Here is a 16,940-nt window from a genome sequence, read left to right as displayed (position 1 = left end):
TTTTTACTGTATCCCCCGACAGTGTCCCTTGTCCCAAGATCGGGAAAACTGCTTCCAACATCAGGCCACCAGAGGATACCAGAGCCGATGTGAGAGCAACTCTAGCCCTGGCCACATCCAGCAGGGATCTATAGACCACTCTAAAAAGGGCACTGGCTCTAATCAGGACTTCAAATGTGAACACATGCCTGAGAGCCTCAGCAGCCTGTCTCTCACCTCACTCCTCTGCCTTCGTTCACTAGCTCCTTCTCCACTGGCCAAAAAGTGTAACAGCACAGGAAGCCTTGAACAGGGCAGCCTGTCCAGCAGGAACAAGAATTGGAGGCAGTTTTTCAGTGCTGACACCCAGGGACGTCTTTCCAACCCCTGGACTGAGGCAGGGTCAGGGAGCACAAGAATGCTGGATATCAGCTTTAAAAGCTCCAACCAAGCCAAAAACTCTGGCTCTCGGAAGAATAGATGAAGTTCTTTTGGATGTGTGCTTACACTCTGGTCCTCCTTTCAGACGTATGCCTGAATTTGCTGTATCTCAGTGCGTGGCACGTCTGTGGTTTTTTCAACAAAGTGTGGTGACTGAACGTTTCACACTGTTAGATGTCAGATGGAAGACAGAGAAATGGTGGTCATCAGAAAAGAATGATTTCAAAATGCACAGTGTTTTTTTTGCAACATTTCTGGGGCACAGGGCCTTTTTTTTTAAAAGAGGAATTTCTATTGTACATAAGCTAACTTTTGTACTAACCACAACGTAGCATTTACTGGTGAACTGCCTCTGTTTTTGAAGGACATAAAGAAAATCACATTTCAACTATTTATCATTGATTCATCCCCAGCACTAGGAATTCTGAGTCCTCTAAAAAAATATGAGCCCCTGTAATTATTACCCCTGCATAGATATAACATTCCTCTCTTGAGTGTGTGCGTGTGCATGCATCAGTATTTAATATGAAAAGTAAAGTATAATGGTCGGCCAAAGGTCGGCATATACATATATTCAACACGTAAGAATTTATTTATTGGAATGCATTCAGTGACTGTTTACCATTTACAGATTGATAAAGTTTGAGTATTAATTGCCATACTGAATCTTGTCTAGATTTTAAACATGCAAACACTGTTAACCATTTTAACATATTAACCACTGGGACATTAAAAAAATCATTCCTGGGAAGAAAAGCCTGTGTATAGCAAATTCTTTTAACCTTGCAGACATCTCCTGGTAAAAAAAAAAGAAATGCACAGATCAACTATCAACTGTCCAAATACTAACTGCATTTACCACAATAAGACATTCTATGAAATTTAACTAATAAAAGTCAGACATTGCTTTTCAACCATGCTTCAACAGAATTATTTAAAAAAATAAACTCTCGAAACATGCCTGAACAAAAATGATGGTACCCCTAGAAAAGACTGAAAATAATGTGACCAAAGGGACATGTTAATCCAAGCTGTGTCCATCACAGGTGTCTACAATCTTGTAATCAGTCAGTGGACATATATAGGGCTCCAGGTAGTCACTGTGTTGTTTGGTGACATGGTGTGTACCACACTCAACATGGACCAGAGGAAGCAAAGGAAAGAGTTGTCTCAGGAGATTAGAAAGAAAATTATAGACAAGCATATCAAAGGTAAAAGCTATAAGACCATCTCGATGCAGCTTGATGTTACTGTGACTACAGTTTCACATATTATTCAGAAATTTAAGATCCATGGGACTGTAGCCAACCTCCCTGGACGTGGCCGCAGGAGGAAAATTGATGACAAATCAAAGAGACGGATAATACGAATGGTAACAAAATCCAAGGTGAACTTCAAGCTCAAGGAACATCAGTGTCAGATTGCACTAGGGCTGCAACAACGAATCGATTAAATCGATAAAAATCGATTACTGAAGTCGATTACTGAAGATTACTGAAGTTGGCAACGAATTTCCTAATCGATTCGTTATGTCGCGCGATGCAGAGACTCTTGATTATTAAAAAAAAACTTTATTTGAGCGCGGAGCGGAGTGAACACACTCGGTCTCTCTTGCGCTAGCTGATGCTAGCTGATTTTGGCGCCTCATAGACAGCGCGAAGCAAAAAAAAAAAAAAACGAGTGGAGGTAGAGGACAGATACATGGCGGAGGCAGAGAAATCTGTCCAAAAATATGCAAAAGCGACATGGGGCCACCACGGCACGGGGCCACCACGGCAATGATCCAGCACCTGAAACGCAAACATGTTGGAGTGTTTGAGGAGGAAGAAGGGAGTTCAGCAGCAGGGGAAGTCACTACAGAATCCTACTTTTGTTCTGTTTTGAAGTGAGGAACGTAATGTCCCTGGTGCTGGTGTTTAACTCGCCGCGGAGGAGAACTAGACGGGGACTTACAGCGCCACCTACAGGTGTGGAGGGGGGATGAAACAGCATTCGGACTGTTCTCTGCGTCTCCGCGTGGACGACGGAGGGTGGTAGTAGCCTAGTGGGTAACACACTCGGCTATTGTGTCCCTGAGCAAGACACGTAACCCTAAGTTGCTCCAGGGGGAGACTGTCACTGTAACTACTGATTGTCGCTCTAGATAAGGGCGTCTGATAAATGCTGTAAATGTAAATGTTTACCCGTCATCCAGCTTGACAAGCATGATAAGTTAGCGTTAGCTCGTTAATAACAGTAGTAAAGCAGGGGTGCTATAGTTACTTTGCATTAAAAGACTAAAGACATGTTTTTATTCACTAGCCTATTTTGGACCATTCGTTTTTCAATCTGTTATCATGTATAGCTACACTGCAAAAAAAGCTTTTCTTACCTAGTAATTTTGTCTCGTTTCTAGTCCAAATATCTAAAAAATCTTAAATCAAGATTACTAGACAAGAAAAATGGCATGAGAAAATTAAGTGATGCTTAAAACATCTATATCTCATTAAGATTAGTTTTCTTACCCCATTGGCAGATAATTTTGCTTGTTTTAAGCAAACAATCGCTTAATTTTGAGATGTTTTGTCAGAAAACAAGACACAATTTCTTATGCTATTTCATGTGTCTAGTAAATGTATCTTGATTTAAGATTTTTTAGAGATTTGGACTGAAATCAGGACAAAACTACTAAGTTAGGAAAGCATTTTTTTGCAGTGTGTGTGTGTCAGTGTGAGAGTTTGTGAGTGTGTGCGTCTGCGAGTGTGTGCATCTGCAGTGTAGTGTAGAGAACAAGTTCTGACATTCAAACAAATCCTGTTAAATTGATTTGTATTGTTCTTTATTTTTTTTTATAAATTATTTATCGTTCTGGCAGCTCAGGTGGCACTTTATTAAAAAAAAAAAGTCTATATTTGGCAGATGTAAAGCATACATGTGTATGTTTTTTGTGTTAGTCCATTTTTTATTTTATTTTATTATTATTATTATAACAGCTCAAGGAGCAACATGTTTGTGCACTTTCTAAAGATTTTTGTTCAGTTTTTGAATAAAGGGTTGGAAATGAATGCTTTTCTTGTTTTTTGTTTTTTATCCGATTCTACGACTAATAATAAAAAAAAAAGATCGACAGATTCATCTATTACTAAAATAATCGTTAGTTGCAGCCCTAGATCGCACCATTTGTCGTTGTTTGGGCCAAAGTGGACTTCATGGGAGACGACCAAGGAGGACACCATTGTTGAAAACAAATAATAAAAAAGCCAGACTGGAATTTGCCAAACTACATGTGGACAAGCCACAAGAATGTCCTATGGACAGATGAACTTTTTGCCAAGGCACACCAGCTCTATGTTCACAGACAGAAAAATGAAGCATATCAAGGAAAGACACCGTCCCTTCTGTGAAACATGGAGGAGGCTCTGTTATGTTCTGGGGCTGCTTTGCTGCATCTGGCACAGGGTGTCTTGAATCTGTGCAGGGTACAATGAAATCTCAAGACTATCAAGGGATTCTAGAGTGAAATGTGCTGGCCAGTGTCAGAAAGCTTGGTCTCAGTCGCAGGTTATGGGTCTTGCAACAGGACAATGACCCAAAACATTACAGCTAAAAATACCCAAGAATGGCTAAGATGAAAACATTGGACTATTCTAAAGTGGCCTTCTATGAGCCCTGCCTCAATCCTATTGAGCATCTTTGGAAAGAGCTGAAACATGCCGTCTGGAAAAGGCACCCTTCAAACCTGAGACAACTAGAGCAGTTTGCTCATGAGGAGTGGGGCAAAATACCTGCTGAGAAGTGCAGAAGTCTCATTGACTGTTACAGGAATCGTTTGATTGCAGTGATTGCCTCAAAATGTTGTGCAACAAAATATTAAGTTAGGGGTACCATCATTTTTGTCCAGGCCTGTTTCATGAGTTTATTTTTTTAAAATAATTCTGTTGAAGCATGGTTAAATCAATGTCTGACTTTCATTGGTTAAATTTCATAGAATTTTTATTTATTATTACTTTTGTCAGATTAAAGTTATTTCTGTGACCATTGTGAGTTTTTCTTTCATTGACTGAAGGGTACCAACAATTTTGTCCACGTGTGTATGACTAATGTGATCATAAAGTGCTGAATTCAAGTTTAATTTGTTCATAAATGCCAAAGTAAAAATGTCTATAAGCGTTATGGACATAGTTTGATAGCCAGTGAATTGACCTGTAGTGGTTGGGTGTTTGGCATTATGTCATTTAAACAAAATTACACACTTTATTTGACTAACTGCAAATTAAAACATTGCCTTCATTTAATGATATTTGAAATGTTGTAGTCCCTCATTCTACTCAGTATTGTCCTTCCAATGTCGTTTTTCGAAGGTCAGATAGTGAAATTCAACGCTGAACACAAGGTTTGCCTTAAAGAGGATACAGTAAACCTGCTAAAAACTTGTGCGCGGTTAAGTTTACCGTAAGCACGGGAAAAGCGGCTACATAGTTGTTAAACTGCGACGGCCACAATTAGACGATTGCACAATTTATTTACCTGACTTGTCCCTGTTTCATGACAAAGGTTTCATTCAAAACCATTACTTCAAAAACCACAGGACTTTATTAACGTCCCGATCGTACCGTGTTCCAATCCAACAGAGGAACCGGATAAGCATTACTTTTTGTAGACGTTAGCCATGAAAATGCACGCGCCCTGCGGAACGACAAGTCCGAACACAACCTGGAGCTCACTTCCGAATGTTTATCCCGCTGAGAACACTCCCTCTTTCCTTCTCCTAAACCAGCCGGAGTCGCTCGGATCTCTGGGCCGCTCGGCTGTATCCAGAAAGGGCGCTAGAACAGCGACCGAGAACAGCGACCGGAGCTCCACGGAGAACGTCCTTCTGTCCAGCCGAAGATGAGCGCCAACGAGAGGGCCGCCCGGGCGCTGAAGGAGATCCTGCAGAGAGCCGGGAATGGCGCATGCGCAGACTGCGGGGCCCCAGGTCAAAAACCTTTCGTAAAAAAATATTATGCAGCGAAGCATTATAATTAACAAAAAGCTGAATGGTAGTAAATAAGGGATTTAGTGGGGGTGACGTTTCAGCCGCGTTACTCCAGACAAGCTTGGTCACGCCTCTTCAAACATTTACCTTTGTTCTGCGTCCTGATAAGAGTTTCAGAGAGAGTAGGAACTGAGGAGAAATGAGAGAAATATACCTTCGTTTCATTATGAAAAATCGCATAAAACAATAACAGGCCTTTAAAGAAGCCCTACACCTCCAGTTCTGCCGTATCCAGGAATAAGAAGAAAGTTGGAGAGGGTGTGGAAAAATGTAGGTGTGGTCGTTTTGGAAACAATAGTTTCAGTGTCTTGGAATCCTACAAAATCATGACAGTTTTTTTTCTCACTCTTTGACATTACATGGCCACAACCACAGAAAATGATACCATTTCATATAAATTGTGCTAGGAACTATGATGGATAAAGACTTTGGTTCCTCTTCCTCTTTCTGTAACTGCAAGCTCTCAGACACCAACAGAGAAAAAAAACATTCATCTCTACTTCACTGCAGTTAGATAAGCGGTTTAGATGCCATGTTCTGTTCTATGTATTTTAGTAGAATCCATATTAGGTTGAGGTTGAAGTTTATTGTAAAATAATTGTAAAATATTAGTAAAAATGATTTGGTGTATTCCTTGAGATCCAGAATGGGGGTCCTGCTCCCTGGGTGTCTTCATCTGTCTTGGTTGCTCAGGTATCCATAGGAGCATTCCAGAGACTAGCAAAGTCAGTCCATATTAGGTTGAGCATTCCATAGATTAGCAAAGTCAACCCATATTAGGTTGAGGTTGAAGTTCCTATCTACAACGGAGGAGGTGCTGTGGAGAGGGTCAGCAGCTTCAGGCTCCTTGGGGTCACCCTCAGTTCCGACCTCATTTCCTCAGAACACACAGCAGCGGTCACCAAAAAAGCCCACCAACGACTCCACTTCCTCAGACGCCTAAAGAAGGCTGGGGTATCCACCTCTGTCCTCACCAGCTTCTACATAGTCCATCCTCACGGGCAGTATCGCGTCCTGGTACGGCAGTTGTACTGCTCAGGACAAGAAAGCTCTTCAGAAGGTGGTGAAAACAGCCCAGAGGATCACAGGCACACCACTACCAGCAATAACGGACATTTACACCACGCGCTGTCTCAGGAAAACAAAGAGCATCCTGAAGGACCCCAGCCACCCTGCACTGTCACTTTTTACTTTCCTGCCATCAGGCAAGAGACTCAGGACAATTCACACATGCACATCACGATTTAGAAACAGTTTCTACCCCAGTGCCATCAGGCTATACAACACATAGTATGCACTGCACTTAAATTACGCACAATCACTCTCATATGCAACTTATATATATTCACCCTTCTGTGACTTATTATTTATTGCTGCTACACTGTGCCTTCTATGTCTTCTATGTACCATGTTCTATGTTCTGTCTACGTGGGAGAGGTTTTCAAGTAAGAATTTCATTGTGCTCTGTACGCTGTACTTTGTACATATGACAATAAACTTCAACCTCAAGTTTATTGTAAAATAATTGTAAAATATAGGTAAAATGATTTGGTGTATTCCTTCAGATCCAGAATGGGGGTCCTGCTCCCTGGGTGTCTTCATCTGTCTTGGTTGCTCAGGTATCCATAGGAGCATTCCAGAGACTAGCAAAGTCAATCCATATTAGGTTGAGCATTCCAGAGATTAGGAAAGTCAACCCATATTAGGTTGAGGTTGAAGTTTATTGTAAAATAATTGTAAAATATAGGTAAAATGATTTGGTGTATTCCTTCAGATCCAGAATGGGGGTCCTGCTCCCTGGGTGTCTTCATCTGTCTTGGTTGCTCAGGTATCCATAGGAGCATTCCAGAGATTAGCAAAGTCAAGTCCCTCTCTCTTGCTGGTTGGAATGACACAGAGGTACAGGTAAGCTTGCCCACCGTCTTTTAGTCAAAGTGATAAATCAGCGTGCGATTCCTGCAGACAGTGTATGTGTTGATTCTGGTTAATTGATGTCTTATTCCTTCTTTTGCTTTTGTATGTTTAAATTCCTGTGCGGATATTCTTCAATAATTTACCAGTATTATACAGTTCATCTGGAAAGTAATCACAGTGCATCACTTTTTCCATATTTTGTTATTTTACAGCCTTATTGAAAAATGGCTGAAATATATATTTTTAATAATAATAATAATAATAATATAATGACAATGTGAAAATACAGTCAGGTCCATAAATGACACAATGTTAACATTTTTGGCTCTGTACACCACCACAATGGATATCAAATGAAATGAACAAGATGTGCTTTAACTGCAGATTGTCAGCTTTTATTTACATCCAAATCAGGTGAACGGTGTAGGAATTACAACAGTTTGCATATGTTTCCTCCCACTTGTTAAGGGACAAAAAGTAATGGGACAGAATAGGAAACATAAATCAAACGTATACATTTCAATACTTGGTTGCAAATCCTTTGCAGTCAATTACAGCTTGAAGTCTGGAACACATAGACATCACCAGACGTTGGGTTGCCTGGTGATGCTCTGCCAGGCCTCTACTGCAACAGTCTTCAGTTCCTGCTTGTTCCTGGGGCATTTTCCCTTCAGTTTTGTCTTCAGCAAGTAAAATGCATGCTCAATCGGATTCAGGTCAGGTGATTGACTTGGCCATTGCAAAACAGTCCACTTCTTTCCCTTCAAAAACTCTGGTTGCTTTTGCAGTATGCACTGTGAAGCGCCGTCCAATGAGTTCTGAGGCATTTGGCTGAATGTGAGCAGATAATATTGCCCAAAACACTTCAGAATTCATCGTGCTGCTTTTGTCAGCAGTCACATCATCAATAAATACAAGAGAACCAGTTCCACTGGCAGCCATACATGCCCATGCCAAGACATTTCCAGCACCGTGCTTCACTGATGAGGTGGTATGCTTGTTCCTTTCCGTCTCCATACTCTTCTCTTCCCATCACTCTGGTACAAGTTGGTCTTGGTCTCATCTGTCCATAGGATGTTGTTCCAGAACTGTGAAGGCTTTTTTAGATGTTGTTTGGCAAACTCTAATCTGGCCTTCCTGTTTTGGGGGCTCACCAATGGTTTACATCTTGTGGTGAACCCTCTGTATTCACACTGGTGGAGTCTTCTCTTGATTGTTGACTTTGACACAGATACACCTACCTCCTGGAGAGTGTTCTTGATCCGGCCAACTGTTGTGAAGGGTGTTTTCTTCACCAGGGAAAGGATTCTTTGGTCATCCACCACAGTTGTTTTCCGTGGTCTTCCGGGTCTTTTAGTATTGCTGAGCTCACCGGTGCGTTCCTTCTTTTTGAGAATATTCCAAACTGTTGTTTTGGCCACGCCTAATGTTTTTGCTATCTCTCTGATATGTTTCTTTTGTTTTTTTCAGCCTAATGATGGCTTGCTTCACTGATAGTGACAGCTCTTTGGATCTCATCTTGACAGTTGACAGCAACAGATTCCAAATGCAAATAGCACACTTGAAATGAACTCTGGACCTTTTATCTGCTCATTGTAATTGGGATAATGAGGGAATAACACACACCTGGACATGGAACAGCTGGAAGCCAATTGTCCCTTTACTTTTGGTCCCTTAACTAGTGAGAGGCACATATGCAAACTGTTGTAATTCCTACACCGTTCACCTGATTTGGATGTAAATTTCCTCAAATAAAAGCTGATAGTCAGTTAAAGCACATCTTGTTCGTTTCATTTGATATCCATTGTGGTGGTGTATAGAGCCAAAAATGTTAACATTGTGTCGATGTCCCAATATTTATGGACCCGACTGTAGTTTCTTGAGGTTTTGAGGCTTCTTTGATATCTTGCCTGTGTGCGTTGTCCTGCTGAAAGATGAACCGTCGCCCCAGTCTGAGTTCAGGATTTCATACAAGAGGTCTCTATACCTTGCTGCAGTCATCTTTCCCTCTATGATGACTAGTCTCCCAGTTCCTTCAACTTAGAACCACCACCATGCTTCACTGTAGGGATGGTATTGGCCTGGTGATGAGCGGTGCCTGGTTTCCTCCAAAAGTGAGTTCATCCTTTGTCTCATCAGACCAGAGAATTTAGTTTCTCATGGTCTGAGAGTCCTTCAGGTGCCTCTTGGCAAACTCCATGTGCCATGTGTCTTTTACTAAGTTGTGGATTCTGTCTGGCCATTCTACCATACAGGCCTGATTGGTGTATTGCTGCAGAGATGGTTGTCCTTCTACAAGGTTGTCCTCTGTCCACAGAGGACCTCTGGAGCTCTAAAAGAGTGACCAGTTCTTGGTCACTTCTCTGACTAAGGCCCTTCTTCCCTGATTTCTCAGTTTAGGTGGTCGGCCAGCTCTAGCAAGATTCCTGGTGTTTTTTAACTTCTTCCAGTTATGGATGATGGAGGCCACCTTGCTTATTGTGACCTTAAATGTAGCAGATTTTTTTTCTGTAAACTTCCCCAGATTTGTGCCTTTAGACAATCCTGTCTGTGAGGTCTACCGACAACTCCTTTGACTCCATGCATGGTTTGTGCTCTTACATGAACAGTCAACTGTGGGACCATACATAGAATGGTGTGTGTCTTTCCAAATCAGGTCCAATCAACTGATTTTTGGATAATCAGGGGAAACAGGATGCATCTGAGCTCAATTCTGAGCTTCATGGCAAAGGCTGTGAAAACTTATGTACAGATACTTTCTCAATGTTTTTATTTTTAATAAATTTGCCATAATCTCAAGTAAACTTTTTCATGTTGTAATTAAAGTGTGTTTTTAAGGGTGTAATTAAAGGGTGGAAGTCTGAGGGAAAAAAATGAATTTAATCAATTTTGGAATAAGACTCTAACATAACAAAACATGAAAAAAGTGATGCACTGTGAATGCATTGTATTTTTTGGCACTTTTCTTTCAGTGTAATGTCATACTTTAATCACAGTTGTAGGTGGAGATATTTATTCAGTTAAATACAAAGTAAAACTCTCTCCTTTTCCCTCTTCACTCCAGACCCAGCCAATCCAAAACAGATTGTGATCAGGTCATAGTATAGAGAGGATGTTTTCATATATGGCTTGGAAGAAAGCACAGAAACTAGGCAAGATATTTGCCAGTGCACAAAATAGTAGATTTAAACAATGTTTAGAAACATAAAATTGACACAGTTTTCTGGCCTGGAGTGTCCTGTTGTTAATGTTGTGGTCTTGATTTCCTGATTGTGTGCATCTGATGTACGTGTATAAATTACCCATTGTGTCTGGTTTGTGTTGGGACAATTTATGTCTGTATGTGCTGGTAGACTAAATACAAATGGGTAAGACTCAATCTACTAAGAGAGTCCTCACACACTCAATTAAGTATCTGACACTCTCTCAAATCCAACATTACAGCACACATGCATGACTTGTCTGACTTGTCATTTCCTCTTATTAACCAGTCTATACCTGAATCTGTCCATTGCATTTGGTCCACCAAAGCTGCCGGGATGGCATATGGTTATTATTTCAGTTTATATAGAGCTCATGTGCAGCATCCATTTACTTTTTTTACATTTAGCTTCTGTCCTTGAACAACAACTCAATCCATAATAAACACCAACAGATGTAAATCATTGAAAAGCAATTAAGACAGGAGACAGATCAATGACATATCAAATTGGCGCACATCTATTAAAAAAATGGCCACCAAGTCTCCCAGGAGCCCTTTCAGTATTAACAAGCATCATTGTCAGCAATTCTGCCCGGAGCAAAGTTGACCTAACTGTCTTGCATAGGAACACAGTAGTGTCAGGTGTTTTGTGATCATCTGTTACCCACAAGGCCTGTGCCAGAAGTGACTGTCCAGGGTGCTGAAGAGGCCAATAAGGAGGGATGGGACATCCTCTAATAACACGGACCAGTCAATGTAACAATTATATCCCTATCCCCAGGCTCCATAAATCAACATTAATCAGGATTTATGGTTGCTTGGCCTGGCTGATTACAGTATTGGGGACAGAAGTGGTGATTTTATGAGACTGTGGTTCTCCACTGAAAAACGTGTATATGTAACCTATCTGAAGAAAGGTGGTCCCATACAAAAGGTTGTCAATAAAGACAACTTGGTCAGAATTTAAATGTTCACATAATATATGTCAAAATCAAGTGAATTATAGCTAATTGTATTTAAAAAATAGCATATCATGAAATATGAACATAGCTCTCCTACCTATGAAAAGTTGGATATTTCAACACTGCTTATCTGATCGTGGGTAATATTCTAATATTTTGAGAGACAGGATTTCTGATATCTGTATTTATCGTCCTTTCCTCAGTTCATGGCGGAGAATGGAAATGAAACAATGAGGAGAATGTACGAGGCAGCAGTGCCTGTGTACTACTACAGGCCCACCCATAAAGACTGCCAGTAAGTAAACAACTTTAATGATCGTTTGAGCACCAAGAACTATTTATAGTTCCATGATGCATAATACACACAACAATTATGCTGAGTTTCCTGGTGCAAAAAGCTACAGCCACTTCATGGGATGAATCAGGACTTACAGCATTCTGGAGAAACACATACATGCTGCAAATGTATGTGATACTCAAAATGACCATTCCTCATCTGTACATTAATTTCTATATTGATTAATATGACTCAGGGTTTTGAAGGAGCAGTGGATTAGAGCCAAGTATGAAAGAAAGGAATTCATTGAAGCTAGGAACAAACTGACCTATGAGGAGGGTGAGTTGCTTTGTGCTGCATGAAGAACACTTTCTGAAACTGTGACTAAAATTCAGTAAATATTAATTCAATATCCGTCCCACACAGAGACAAGGGACGGTATGCTGATGAAAAGGGGCCGAGACAATGGGCAATTCCTGAACCGACGATTTATCCTCTCTAAGAGAGGAGGAACACTGAAATACTTCACTAAGTATGATGTGAGTTGCTCAGCTTGTCTCCATAATACAGGGCTGTTTTTGTTGTGATATTATTAATAAAATACACCAATCAGTCCCATCATTAACACCACTGTCATCTGTCAAGTGGTGGATATGTGGTCTGGTCTTGAAGCCAGGAATAAAGGACATGCCTGGTCTGATATCTTTAAATGATAAAAGCCTGATGAAGCACCTTGGGTGAAAGGCAAGGTGATTAAAGGTCTTCTCAGTTGCTGCCTGTTCCCTCCTTGATTATTTTTTTAAATAGCTCATTGATGACAGCGATCTGTATCATCTCCTCAACTAGTTTTTCTTATTACTACTACTTCTACTAATAACAATAATAACAACAACAACAACAATAATATTTTCATAACTGGGTTACTTCTGTCATAAAATTGTAGTTTTAGTCAGAGGTAACTGTCTGTAACACCACGTCGGGAAAAGAGGAGGCACAAGTGCATCACATCATTAAATGAGGCGAAAAACAGCATTACAAGGGCCAGAAACACAAAAATTAAAGCGCCATCACAAAGTCCAAAGCTATGGAGAGTAATGCACTCTTCTACGCTTTATAAAAACCCGAAGCACCTGTGGGTGACTAGGACCCGGCACAGACTGGTAGTGCCTGGTGATCCAGGGCCACCAGAACATCACACTGCCTGTAAAAAATACAAGCTCATCAGTTTTTTTAGCAACACAAAATCAAACCCAATATCCTAGTCTGGGAACAACTACATTTGACATCTGAATTTAAATAAAGCAAAATGACAGTTGTTATAGATGCCTTTTAATGTAGAAAATGATTGAATAATCATGAAATACATGAAATACTGATATATAATATTGTATGTACACACCTAATGATCTTGTTCTTGTTAGGTAAAAAAAACGAAATAATTATTAAGATATATAATATGCCTACTATCTATAACTTTATGTTGGAGGCTAAAGAGCCAAAGGCCGTTATCAAGGTGGACTCCATCAATGCCACTTTCCAGCCACAGAAGACTGGTAACCCCAATGGTCTGCAGCTGACATACCTGAAAGACTACAGCACTCGCAACATCTTCCTCTACCACGAGAGTGGCAAGGTTGGCTTCTATCTATGTCTGTGTGTGGACTTATATATTGAAATGTAATCTCCTTTATGAACTGTTTGTGCCTGATACATGGCTTTCCTGCTACATTTCTGTCTGCTCCCTCTTTGTTAGGAGATTGTCGACTGGTTTAACTCCATCCGTGCTGTTCAGTTCCACTATTTGAGTGTTGCTTTCCCAGGAGCCACAGATGCTGAGGTAGAATCTCTCTCTCTCTCTCTTCATCTCTCCTCTCTGTTGGCTGATGAGATGCTTCATCATCTCATTGTGCAGTGTGCCAGACTGGGGGCTTTTCCCTGCCTGTCAGGTTTTCTTTTTCCCCTTTACCTTGTTTCTTTTTGGGCTAAAATATTCTGTTAGGAAAAAGAGATTAATGAATTTTCTGCCTGACTGAGTTAGACTGATGAGTCTACCTGGTATGATTTATGGATAAGTTGTTTAGGTTGGTATTTGTCATGTAAGGGGTGTGGTGTACAGTTTACAATAATTTTTTTTTTGTGTAGACTGGTTTGTTTAAATATTTCCATTTCTGATTGAGTTAAAATGGGCAAAAAGATGTAAATAGCTGTGCTGTAATAATCTGGGCAAATGGTTGGAACATAACGTCTGGTGAGGCGGTTAATTTGCCTCTTTTTATTAAGAATCGATAGTCCTGCTACAGTAATGTTTTGGAATTGTTTTTTTATTTCTCTGTATACCTCTGATCCCTCTTTTTCAGATAAAGCCCAAATTGACCAGAAACTTTCTGATTGAGGGTTACATGGAGAAAACGGGTCCAAGGGTAAGAACATTGTTCTCATTGGTGCATGATATGAACTGTAACTATACTGGGCAGGCACAATCAATGGGGATGTAGAGGCGACATTCTGTGCAGAGTACATTCAATATATTATTGTAAATGTTTAACGTTTAATAAATATGTTTCGGGAACTCTGTGACCTACGTGTGCAGTGCACTCTGGGTAAATGTTGAAGAGTTTTTTTTTTTTTTTTTTTTTACCCACCATAATATCTTCTCAGTAACTCTTCTCATGGAAATGACATGTGCAAGGTTGGTGCAACCATTACAACCTAGACAGTATTACATTGTAGACAACAATGATTGCCTACAAGTATGATGATTTGGTTATTATTTTATTTTACCCCATGCATTCAGCTGATGTCAGAGATTCCTGTAATAACTGGGTGGCAGTACCTTCATTATGATTAACCCTGGGATGTGCTACTGTTGATAGTGGCCACTTTTCTCAATGCCAGTGATTCTACCAGAAGCATTGCAGCACATGTCACATCTATTTTTGGTATGACAGAAGGTTACAATATGGGGAAACATTTCTTCTTCTCCAAGGATAGACAGAACACAAATGTCTTTGACACAACGTCAAGACTAAATTCTTGACATTCTTCTCAAACATTGAGGGTTTTTTTTTTATATAAAAAACTGAATCTAAGCCGCAGGTGTGTGGTAGACATTTTCATGCTCTTCCTTCTTCTGACTTCTCTCTGTTTACTCAGCAAACCGAGGGTTTTAAGAAGCGCTGGTTCACTCTGGACCACAGACGTCTTATGTACTTTAAAGAACCACTGGTGAGTTACATAAACCAAGAGAAACTTCTGATATGACATCTGTCTGAAAATATATAAATAAATGAACATTAATCTTTTTTTATTGAGAAATGCCAATTATGTCTGAGTTGTTTAATTTATTTAATGATTGAAAATTGTAATTAATTGTAAGACCAGATCCAGGATCAGGGTAATTCACAGCATATTCCTGATTAACTATACTTAGTATAGTATAGTATAGTGCCATTATATACTAGGATTTCTTGCCATGTTGGCTGTTAAGAAATGTGGAATCCATGAATCACCATCCCCAAGAGGCAGGAAACGGCCATCACTTCAGCAGCTGCCACATAGGGGTTTTGGGATTGGGACCAGATGCCAATCCTTTCACACAAATTGAACAAATTGAGTGTATTGAATTTACTAAAATTGTGTCACATGCTAGTGGCTGTGCGAGTCTCCACCTGCCTCCTTATCCCAGTGTTCTTTGTCTTCTTAGGATGCCTTTGCCAAGGGAGAGGTTTTTCTGGGTCACAGTGACCAAGGCTACAGTGCAACTGCTGGTCTGCCTGCTGGTACGCACTGCAACAGTGCCTGGCATTATGGCATCACTATAGTGACCCCAGATCGGAGTTTTCTGTTCACATGTGACACTGAGGGTGAGCAGCAGGATTGGCTAAAGCACTTCAACAAGGTCATCCACACTCAGATGTCTCCACAAGAGTACAACAGTAAGAGTTGCCTTGAGTGATATTTGATATGGTTAGCAAACTGCCAAAATTTTGTTAAAATAAAAAGTCTGTGGAGAAGGTCATTTAGATCCTTATTCTCAGATGAGTATTTTCTAAGGCTGGGTGTTTTTGTAGTGTGAATACTAATTTGATTGATTGTAGGTAATAAGGTAATAGTCTAATAATGATAATTATTGATCTATCAGCGATCAGAAAAGCAAAATAAACAAATGGGAAAAAAAGCATATAATGAATATAGCAAATATGAAGGTTTACCTATTACTATTAAAATTTGATGCAATATTATTTATGATTTTAAATTTAAAAGTCCAATTTCTTAAGCAATAAAGTATTGTAGTTGAAGTTTTCCTTGTCTTTTTGGTTCCCAGTGGAAGCTGTTTTCAGACGAAGGTACTGATGATTCCTTTCTACCCGTTTGTCAGCACTCCAACCCTGTCAAGTATATGAGCCATGGTAAACAAATGGTAAACATCAGGACAAACTTTATATAGAAACAAGCAATTCTGAAAAAATATTTTCTTGACCATTCATTTAGAATTCCTTTCATCATTTTATTTTCAGTTAAAATAAGACAACTGTAGTTTGACTGTAATATAACCATAAAATACGACATGTTAAAGCATGATTTTTAAAAATGGTCTTTATTCTCCACCTAGTGGTAACATATGTGCTGCACATAACGAAATTTGATGTATGATTAAAACTTGTAAATAATGTTAGAAAACATGTATTGAGTTTGTATTCAATTCTGTGTAGCCTATTTTACTCACAGTATGCTGCCAGTATATGGTTTAATAGCTGTGACCCCATCAAGCTTATAAAATAAAAAATATTTTCTCATGACCACCCAATTCCTATTTTTTTCCAGATACAAATTTAATGAATGTGTTTTATATTAAATAAAACATTAAGTATAAATGAAGAAAACAGTATTTTAAAATATTTAAATTACACAATAGAAAAAAGATATTAGTTGTACAATTCACATGAACACAAAAGCTATGTACTTTGTAAAAAAAATTACTTATTATGAAGAGGTTTAATATCCTCAATCCTACAAATAATGACAAATAGAATTTTCTGACTGCACAAAACTACTTTGGAATAGAACCAAAGGGAGCATCTCATAAATCTGCACGAGCTATGCAGAGTCGCACCTATATGACAAAGAGTCAAGGGGGAAAGGGGGAGC

General features: G+C 39.6%; 2 protein-coding genes across 6 annotated transcripts in view; both read left to right on the top strand.

Moving 5' to 3' along the window:
* The window catches only part of LOC114786789 (voltage-dependent T-type calcium channel subunit alpha-1I-like), a 57,926-nt gene extending 56,557 nt beyond the window's left edge, over positions 1-1,369 (top strand). For 3 of the 4 annotated variants that reach the window (XM_028974245.1, XM_028974244.1, XM_028974247.1), the window contains one exon: positions 23-1,369. In XM_028974245.1, coding sequence (XP_028830078.1) covers positions 23-463 — 441 coding nt within the window. In that variant the 3' untranslated portion in view covers positions 464-1,369. The remainder of the gene's footprint in view (positions 1-22) is intronic. The other variant, XM_028974246.1, reaches the window with a different exon arrangement.
* A 3,757-nt stretch (positions 1,370-5,126) lies between these two features.
* Positions 5,127-16,592, top strand: LOC114786790 (arf-GAP with dual PH domain-containing protein 1). Of its 2 annotated transcripts, none has more exons than XM_028974250.1 (11): positions 5,127-5,377; positions 7,212-7,342; positions 11,719-11,810; positions 12,049-12,131; positions 12,219-12,331; positions 13,279-13,425; positions 13,546-13,629; positions 14,150-14,212; positions 14,946-15,017; positions 15,496-15,727; positions 16,117-16,592. In XM_028974250.1, exons 1-11 carry the CDS (start codon positions 5,290-5,292, stop codon positions 16,143-16,145), a joined length of 1,134 nt encoding a protein of 377 aa, XP_028830083.1. In that variant the 5' UTR covers positions 5,127-5,289; the 3' UTR covers positions 16,146-16,592. The 2 variants fall into 2 exon arrangements, with proteins under 2 accessions (XP_028830083.1, XP_028830082.1); XM_028974249.1 differs by lacking the exon at positions 5,127-5,377 and adding an exon at positions 6,935-6,988 and having other exon boundaries at positions 7,198-7,342.
* The last annotated feature ends 348 nt before the right edge of the window (positions 16,593-16,940 follow it).

The sequence above is a fragment of the Denticeps clupeoides genome, chromosome 3 (assembly GCF_900700375.1).
Source record: "Denticeps clupeoides chromosome 3, fDenClu1.1, whole genome shotgun sequence".
NCBI classification, from domain to species: Eukaryota; Metazoa; Chordata; class Actinopteri; order Clupeiformes; family Denticipitidae; genus Denticeps; species Denticeps clupeoides.
The sequence above is the reverse complement of the archived record's forward strand: the minus strand, read 5'-3'. Positions and strand labels throughout refer to the sequence as shown.